Source organism: Trichogramma pretiosum, unplaced genomic scaffold (genome assembly GCF_000599845.2).
Source record: "Trichogramma pretiosum strain Unisexual culture from Peru unplaced genomic scaffold, Tpre_2.0 scaffold34, whole genome shotgun sequence".
Lineage (NCBI taxonomy): Eukaryota > Metazoa > Arthropoda > Insecta > Hymenoptera > Trichogrammatidae > Trichogramma > Trichogramma pretiosum.
The window spans coordinates 369,274-379,151 of record NW_019641683.1 but is presented as its reverse complement, the minus strand read 5'-3'; the positions used below and the strand labels follow the sequence as shown (position 1 = coordinate 379,151).

Sequence of the window (9,878 nt, the reverse complement as noted above, 5' to 3'; positions counted from 1 at the left end):
AACTTAAAAATTTTATAAATTACGGTAAGCTCGTGACTTTGCATCATAGCAACGCCGACGCTTTGACTAAATTGCAAGGTTATCATAGGTATAAATTACGTATAATCCGGAGCCAACAAATTATACATTTATATTTCTCTTCATTTTTTAAAATCAAAATCAATCGCAAGTTCGGTAAAAAAGTCATATAATATAAAAAATATTATAACATCGAGATAAGACATGTATCATGTAGCAGTGCAGCGCATTTATGTATAGAAATTGTATAAAAATGTTGGAAAAGAAACGAGAAAATTTTCTGCTTTTGACTGGTCGATCGTATTGTATTACTTATGCATCTCAATATAAAGCAAATGCCAAAACTGATGAGAAACGAAAAAAAGAATAGTTTAGCTCGTACATTGTCGAAAAATTAAAACAGAAAGAACACAGAACAGAACATATTTAAACATGTTGTAGTAAACGATATAATATACACGTAAAAATGAAGATGTTGCACAGCCGTGTGATTTGACTGCGTATTTACATGCAGGCATCTCGTTATAAATAAACTTTACTAGAATTTACTCCCCCAGAAGTATTGCCGCATCTTTTCATTCCTACGTCTGAATTTTTCATAAAGAAGAATGGTAAATTTACTCATATTCGTATAAGTTTTATCCAATGCAATTGAGTTAGCGTTCGATCTGTCTTGCGCGTATATAACCTCGTACTAGTAGTATAAAAAAGGAGAAAAAACTCTAAATGGAATGAACAAAACTACTTAGGGCAAAAGGCATTGTTTTTTATCTTAAGAAAATCATTGTACTTATAGATGGTGAATGATTAGATACCTTAAAAAACCAGTCTGATAGGGGTATACGAGACTTACAAAAGAAGGGCTTAGCATTCACCCTTGTCACTGCGTGTTTTCCCTATAAATACAGTACTTTTTTAGGCGATACTTTTTAATCAAGATTCGGATAAACAAAAGTTGTGTTTAATTACGCACAGGGGTGCGTTTTAGAATATTATTTTTGCACTATTAAATCAATTTCAGCCTTTCTCAAATATCTCTATTTACAGGGAAAATTTTCGTTAAAGTGTTTTTTTTGTCATAGTATTGTGAAAAATGTGTTCCTTCTTCAATGCAAATATAGTACGTTGTATACGCATGAGTTCTCATGTATTATAATTAACTTATCATATAACGAGTAATTGAAGTATATTGAAAAATATATGTATATAATATATATGTATTTATATAGTTTTAATCATAAAAATCTAATCGTTAATTTTTTATTTTTTTTATCAATTATATTTTATATACTCAGTATCGCCTTTTATTATATATATTCAATATAATAATCACTAATCAAATTTTGTATATTGAGTTATATTATCAGAGTTATCTTTTTTTGTTCTGAGTGTAAATCAATGCATTGTTCAAGTGTCAACGTTGTCTTTAGCAATAGTAATTATTTTTAGGTAACGTATAGCTGACATTCATAGAATCATTTTTATCAAATAATTTATTTAACCTCGTGGCTGGTTACGTCAATTCTCTATTCTCAATCTGGCACTATAATACGTTTGTTTCCTTTTCAGTATATTCAGGGCCTAGAGACTCTAATGTGAAAAATCTCGTTTTCTGTATGCGGTTGTTTCGTCGTTTGCTAAAAATTACTTTGCTTCAGCTCGAGTGTGTAAGAAAATAGCGTTATGGAATTGTTCTCAATTACGAGTAGTATTTTTGTTGTTGTTTATAGTAAGTTGAATAATTTTTTTTTAACATAAACTTCACTTAAAGTCAGTTTATATGTACATTTTAAATATTCTATTTTGTATAATATAATGCCATTCTGTCTCGAGTGTTGATGCCTATGAGAGTCGGAAAAAAAGTTTTGTATCCAAGCTGTAATGTCTCATCACGTTAATGTAATAAACGTTCTTCTCGAATAATGCATGATATTTTTTTGGCTTTGTTCTTTAATCGTAACATTATATAGTACTATATTCAATCTCGTTTCATTGTGTCTCATAATTTTTTCTGTAACAAGTATAGATTAATAGTGAAGGGTATGAAAAATCTACTTATCTTAATTAAAATTTTGTTTTTGCTTTATACTTGGTATCTTCACATATATTGATATACTTAATATTCATTCACCATAAACATGCATTAATACTATAGTTTCTGTGGTTTGCCTCGGCGACTCAAGTTTCACAATAATTTTAGATCGATAAACAACCAATTTAACGTGTATTAAATATAGATAAATATCGTTCAATCAGCACCTCAATTATAAATATTAGTCTATATTTTTATGTATGGTTTATTAAGCGCTTTATTTTTTATTAATATAACAATCCATCGTACCTATTTCTTCAATGCAATCATTAGGATCGTGAGATTATCTGGAATTTGATTTCCCGCCAAAGTTTATTCTGGGTACGTTAAAAGAATTTTTCGATTTGTTGTTTTTTTAATGCACACGAGGTGACATTCATTTGATTTATGTTTATTATTGCATTTAATTTTGTTAATCATTCTCACCTTGGATGTTCCTTATTATACTGATTTACTTGAGCTTCTGAAACACTCGAGTCAATTTTAATGAGTTTTCAAATATCAAATTAATGGCCGAAAAAGTTAATGATTTGAAAAAAGAATTGTCTGCTCGCGAAGCTAACTATTGGGAGAGATCCAGAGCACCCATGGAGCCATATATTCAATGAATATTCAACGAATCGGTAAAAAGCTATGCGAGGCACTAAAGTACAATCAAACGCGTACGTATTATATGCAGCAAATCGAATGAAGTGTGCGTGTCGCGCCCCGAAAATATCATGAACGTGCCGAAAAAATTGACTCGGTGTAGCAGAGTGTCACCAGCAACCGGACGCATTTCTATGTATTTCCGAAGATCGATACGAGCGCTTGGTGCCCTCGCGCATTATAGGTCAGAGCTTTGTGTCGCCAGATTTGGCCAACGTCGCTAATGTATGTAAATAGTGTGTCGAGTCGTCGCCATCGTTCCTTGGCACGTTCGACAGTATTTTTAAGCGCTTTTCTACTTTTCTATATAGTTATATACGTAGTTTTATTATACATGGCTGGCTCACGACTCTACACATATTACGTTGCTCAGTGAGCTCGATCATTAGAAAACATTTAACGTTTGTTTCATCATTATTTATATCAATTATACAATTTTAATATTTCTTCATTAATTTTACTTTTAATGTACACAATATATATTTGTATATATCATATAGCAGGTACTAGCATAGCTAACACAGTCGTACGTATCGTTTATTAGTTTTCACGAATTTTAAGTTTCATATCTTTTTTCCTTAATGCGAGATTCAACTACATCGAAGGATACTAATGCTTTCGGCAGTTTTTTTCCGCATACACACACATACGCGCGCGCGCGACTGCCTACGTATTTCATCAACATTACTTCACTCGTATATCTGGACAAGGAGTTCAAGAAATGTTTTTTTCAAACGAGATGCGAAAATCGGTACTTTTTTATTATGCTATTACCGTGTGTTGTACTAGTTTTATTTCGCCTTCAATTTTCCTCTTTTACGCATATTCCCACCGAAGACTAGATGCGTTGTTAGTTTTACAAATAATACATAAAAAGTACCCTTAAAAAAGTATACGTATATAAAAAGTATAAAAATAGACAATATATTACCCCCTTAAGAATTAAGTATAAAAAAGCAAAGAATCAAAAGATAAAAGCTGTTGCCGACTGCGATAGATTCGAACACGAAAAGAATGTACGTCTAAGTGAGACCGCCGGACGAACGAATGCACAAAATGACTACGAATACAATCAGATGCATTTTTCGTACGTACGAGTAAATTAGATAAATATTATACACATTTTCACAATGAGACAAAAGATGCAGCTTTCGCGTGCGCGCAGCTTTTTCCAAATACTTGATTTCCTTAGCCGAATTATTTACATTTCTTACTACACGATTTCACCTGATCTATCTACTATCCAAACAAGCGAGAACGTGACATATCTTAGCGAGCATAATAAGTTCTGAGGCAAGTTCGCATCTCGCTGAAAAAGCACTCGCGCATCGCAACGAAGAAGCCGCTGCAACCGCGTCCTTGAAGCTCCGCCAGAGAATCGAGAGAGCAGTTGGTGTTTCGTTACACACGTATATTATATATCTATCGTTTTATTATATGTATACGCACACTATGGCCCTGACACGTGACAAGACTTTCTTTAGATGCAATTTTTTTTATTTTTTTTTTTAACGCTTGATTATCTAATGCATGTGGAAACAAAAGCTGCGCTTGGATTTCGTGTCTACGAGCTATTTGTAACAGCATGTATCGATCGGGCCAAACGAGGTGAGTCTCGAGCCGCTTGAATTCCTGTTTTGGCGAATATTTAACAACGATTAAAAATAGTTAGATTTTAAAATAAGTCTAGTACAGAATGATTAAACATCGAGACGTTGGCTTTTCGTGTGTACATTCTCAAGCAGACGTTCAATGTCACGCACGTTTACCTTTTTGTCAATTGCTTCGCGATCGCGAGCTAGATGAAAAAATTGCACTCTCACAATGCGGCTGTTATCATCGACAGAATCGATTGTGCAACGCAGAGAGATGGACTTTACATATTGCCACAGGAATATCGTTAGATTGTTTATTTTATTTTCGAGCATCGGCAAAGCTCTTTGGTTTGATTTTCAAATAGATTGCTCGACGCAAAATTGATACGTACTGACTTTTTAATACATATGTACATTTTTATCGAGTACTAAACTTATTTAATGTTTCTGAGCTAGTGCGTGGAAGAAAGTCATGCGCGAGGTCGCGAGTTCAGCAAAGATTGATTTTGCTCATTCACATCAGGGCTCGCACGCGTCGCTGTGTGTGTTTATCCTTTCAAATATTCAATAGATCCTAAATTTATATACATTTATACGTTCCAATGTTTATACCGTTGAAAGTCGCTATTTATTGATATACGCGGCTTATTTCAAATCCATCGAATTTTGATGTTGCGTTACTGTTTTGTTGGTTTTTTACCTATATAAAAATAATATATCGAAGACCGTCATAAATGTTAAATTTTAATTGAATAATTGCTCTATTTTTATTGAGGACATGGGCTCTAAAACAGAGCAATTCATCATTGAAAACCGAAAATTTTTTTTTTTAAACGTACTCATCGCATCGCATAGGCTCTACAAGATATACAACATTAATGTCAGATTATAATGTTTCATTTATCTCATACTTTATACTGTATTCAGTGAAAAAATAAATTGTCAATCATCTTGCGTTACTTTCTTTATGCTCTCCATGCACACACTCACACAGTCTAAGTATACCGATTCATTCCGATCCTATTTTCAATACTACTGATCTGTTTCCTGTACTCGTCTCTATTTTCAGTAAATACCATTTAATAACGGATTTTTCATATATAATTTTTTTACCGTCGCACTGCGCTTATGCACATGGCATTTAATCCTCGCGGTTTCTTTATCATCTATGACAGATCTAAACGTTTATATATATTCTATAGGAGTATCCGTAATCCCTACGTTAGATAATAAAATTTTAAGTTTATCTGTTTTCTTCTCGTTTAATTCCGGGTCAACAGCTATGTTATATTATACGACACTTCCCGGTCAAGAGCACAAATTGCCATTTACATGCACGTAGGCATTTGTATGCACACGTACTCATTATTGTTATTTCTTTCTGTTATGTTTATATTCCTTCGTTCACAGGATAAAGTTTGGTTTTGCATTATTTTTTTTCGTTTCTCTCGTTTTTTGTCTTTCGTTTATACTGTGGCTGCGATCAAATCATTCTCACTTCTTTTTTTTTTACATGCCTCGATATCGTGTCTGTATAACGTGTATATACCTATAATAGGATTATTCTATACATACATAGAATCGTGACCTGCTTCACCCGCGCGCATCAGCTATTACTATGGATTTTTTGATGCATATTATAGATATATATGTATTATGTATATATATATATATATATATGTATGATATTGATATCAACACAAATATAGACATGCCTTTACACATACGTACCTGTGCAACTTGTACGTACGCGTAAATGCGAATCGAGCGATGGCCTTCGTGCGCATCGAGTTAGAGCATTTATCTCTTTTTTCACTTATTGTTATTTTGTTATTTTTTTTTTTTTTAGCAAAATTTAAATACGATACTCGGTAGACATGCGATTTAAAATTAAAATTTACAACGAATATCTTTACGGACATGTATCACACTTAGCGCACGAAAACACTCGATCGAGTTGTATTATAATATGGCCTTGCTTTGTGCCTTGCAGAGGCCCGTAGTTTTCCTTAAAGACTAATATTACGCAGCAGCAACTTGAGGCGGAAAAGCAGGCTTGGTAGCAGCAACATCGTGGGGATCAGGCGGCGCTGGCGTTGAATCGTCGACGCGAGGCAGTCACTATCAGGCGACGGAGGAGGATCACGAGACGGCACTGTATTAATTGGCAACGAGCAAGTGCTGGTAGTTGCTGGCCGGGTAGGGCGTGACCGAGCCCAGTCCGAAGTTGTTTAGGCCGTCGGACAGGCCAGACTTGTCCTGCTGGCTCGGTTGGCCAGCAGCGGCTGCGACCGCGGCGTTGCTCGGCGGACTGCCCACGGCCGAGGAGGCGACGGGCGAGCCGATGGCGCCCGCGGAGGCCGATCCGATGGGTCCGAGGGCGTTGGGGGCTCCGCTCGGTACCGCCGCGATGGCACCCACCGGACTGCCGGCCGAGTTGCCGAGATTGCTGCCTCCGTAGAACTGGTGTCCGAGACCGCTCGGGTCCAGATACGACGAGGGGAACTTTGCCGTGCCCGCGTAGAGGTCGGCCAGGTAGCCGCCGTGCGAGCTGGCGCTGCCAAAGATGTCGCGGTGCGACGGGAACTGTGGATGGTAGGCCGGTGGGGCGGCCCCCGCGGCCGCTGCCTGGTGGAAGAAGTAGGCGCTCGGGTCGGCGGCGCCGCTGCTGTGCTGGCCGTGGCCATTGACGAGGCCACCGCCCGGGGACAGGCTGCGATTGCTCGGCGAGCCCTGCTGGGACACGACCGGCAGGACAGTTGCACTGTGAGGGCCCGCGCTCGGCTGCTGCTGTTGTTGCTGCTGCTGCTGGCCCGTCGATTGCTGGCCTGGATGGTGCGGGTGGTGGTGGTGGATCTGCTGCTGCATGGCGCGTTGCTTGATGTAGTTCGAGAACTCGGTCGGTGACATTCTGAAATTGACCGAATTTTTGCATTTTTAACGCTCTTCTACGATTTCGGCTAAATTTCATGCACACGAAGCTTCTGTATCAGCAAATTTCCGAATAATCCTATTGTGATTGAAATTTTGAGTTGAGGTGGCTCGTCAGTAATCATAAAAATAGGACAGCGAGGCGTATGTCCGTCTCTTTCTCGCATTAGGCAGGCAACCGCTCGCACTGTTCAAAATCAATGATTTTACTCAAATTTTGTTTAATTACTCATTATTTAGTTCGATAAGGGGTAATTTTTAACATATCAATCGAAAGGTAGTGACTTGAAGCATAACATACTCGTTTTTGGTTAAGATCTGTTGTTTATTAAAAAAATTATGACGTAAAATGTATGAAATTATGATGGCCTCCCATAAGAGCCCGTGTTAAATTTGCTATTTTCAAAGGCTTCGTTCTCAAAAATTAGTTCGATAACACATGCTGAAATTTCTACAGCATATCAAGGGCACTTTAAATGACATTTCTGCAAAGTTTCATAAATATCTGTTGTCGACTCATTTTACTGATGAACCACCTTAAACTCGAATAAGAATAGCATAAGTGCTCAAACTCGAGGCAAAAACTGAACTACTATCGTTTTCTTAGCTCTTATCGTGTCGTTCGAGTGATTCGATTCGGGTGATTTGATCAAAAATAATAGTGCGTGAAATTTCGCATAATATCGAGGTATAAGATACGAGCGAGTGGCAACATACCTATTAGCTCGTTTGCTACTAGTTTTCAACTTGGTACTGCCGAATTTGGTCTGGGCGAATGTAGCAGTGGTGAAAGTCAGCGGTGCCGTGGACCTCGGAATGAAAGCCGGAACAGGACTCGGGGATCCCTTGAAAGAGCTAGTCAGCGGCGTGGGTGATGGCGCCGACGAGGAACCACTCACGTGGCCGTTCTGCTGATTGCAGTTGTTGGCGGATCCGTTGCTGACGTTGCTCGCCATCGAGCTCGGGAATGGTGAGGTCGATTTGGGACTGAGGCTCAGGCCGCTCAGCGAGCTGCCCACGGCCTCGATCGGTCGGAAGCACTGGGCCTCGGGATTGAAGGTTTTGGTGACCTCGCGGTCGGCCGAGGATTCGTCGTGAGGGTCGGCGCTCTCCGAGTAGAGGATCTTGACTTGGCTGGTCTCGCCGATTCTATAACTCACCTCGCCGGGGTCGACCCAGACGGCCAACTCGGCTGGCAAATTTTCCAAGATGTCTGTGATGGGCACACCGCTCTCCTTGGCGGCTCGCTCGAGTACGGGGTCGATGGGATCGCCGGTCTTGAGGCATCGGAAGGCCGAGCCCTTGAAGGGCTTCTCCGGGTACCAGTGGCCCTTGAACTTGTCCTTGAGGGCCTTTTCGAGCTCCTCGCCGAATATGTTGACTCGCCGCCTGGGCAGCTTGTTGTATAAATATGATATGACGAAGTTCAACGCCACCTGCACCTCGATGTGCATCTTGCTCGGTTTGGAAAGATGAATTTTCGGGCTGTGAGTGAGCTGCTGCCGCAAATAAGCAGAGCCGCGAGCTCTTGCTCGATCAAGATCCGATCGTCGCAGTTGACGATGTCGCCGTTACGAGTGCGTACGGAGCCAGAACTGCGTCGTCGTCTAATTTATAGCACCGCGTCGATGCCTTCCTTCTACCACACTATTGAATCTGGAATTAGAAAAGTCAAGGCAAACGTTAAAAAAGTCATGCACGTATGAATACACTTATCGATTTGTTAGCAAAAACAAATATAAAGACTTGACGATTCTCGAGTGCGAAGGTATAAAAATGTTATCGAATAGGAGCGTACATTAACTATATATTTATATATTTGCATATGTATGTGGGTGTAATCAAGCGTACAGAGTTTGGATTTTTCGTACGCCGAGGTAAACACACGTGCGTTCTAATGGGTCTGCCCTATCACGCAGGCACATGCGCGCGAGCTTAGCTGAGCACTTTTAGTTTCGGGCGTGCTCTGGCCAATAATTGTCACACGCACTTTAAGGTCAATCTCTTTCAGAGTAATTCAATAAGAGCAAGCCAAGTTATTGATTGACTATTACTCTCGGGGGTGTGTGGCACAAAAGGCACGTACGTAACTTGCTGTATAGTACTTTATAATGTGTATATAATATATGTGTGTGCGAGACAGTTATATAGGTAGGCTCTCGCACTCATCGTGTTCGCAGATTCATCGCACGAGATAACCTCCTTCCTCATCAGATAAGTGCAGAGCTACAGTAAGCGCTTATTAGCGGCCCGTTAGGGAACGCGTGCGATGATAAGTCGGCGACGTGCACCGCACTGAAAGCTGCAGTGGTAACGATGGAGGAGGATAATTATTCCAACGAGTCACCAGGGCAGAATAGCTTTTTGCTCGTCGATAGAGGGCTCGAGCGCCACCGATGCGCTTGCACAACTGTAACGAAATATCTTTTAAATTCGGCAACGATTTACATAGATATACAAATGGCTTATCCGTTGCACTTCGCCACATGACAATATTGAATTATGTAAGGGAAAATGTGCAAGCTTGGCCGATGAGGACTAAAATTGAAAACGTTTAGGAGGAAAATATTTTTCGAAACAGCGAAAGGGCCAAT

At 39.4% G+C, this 9,878-nt stretch overlaps 1 protein-coding gene across 4 annotated transcripts in view; it reads right to left on the bottom strand.

Moving 5' to 3' along the window:
• Nucleotides 1-5,727: 5,727 nt before the first annotated feature.
• The window catches only part of LOC106648551 (protein Tob1-like), a 43,464-nt gene continuing 39,313 nt past the window's right edge, over nucleotides 5,728-9,878 (bottom strand). For all 4 annotated transcript variants that reach the window (XM_014365507.2, XM_014365522.2, XM_014365515.2 and 1 more), the window contains 2 exons: nucleotides 8,002-8,940; nucleotides 5,728-7,264 (listed from right to left, as the gene is read on the bottom strand). In XM_014365507.2, the coding sequence (XP_014220993.1) occupies nucleotides 6,514-7,264; nucleotides 8,002-8,738 (1,488 nt within the window). In that variant the 5' untranslated portion in view covers nucleotides 8,739-8,940 and the 3' untranslated portion in view covers nucleotides 5,728-6,513. The remainder of the gene's footprint in view (nucleotides 7,265-8,001; nucleotides 8,941-9,878) is intronic.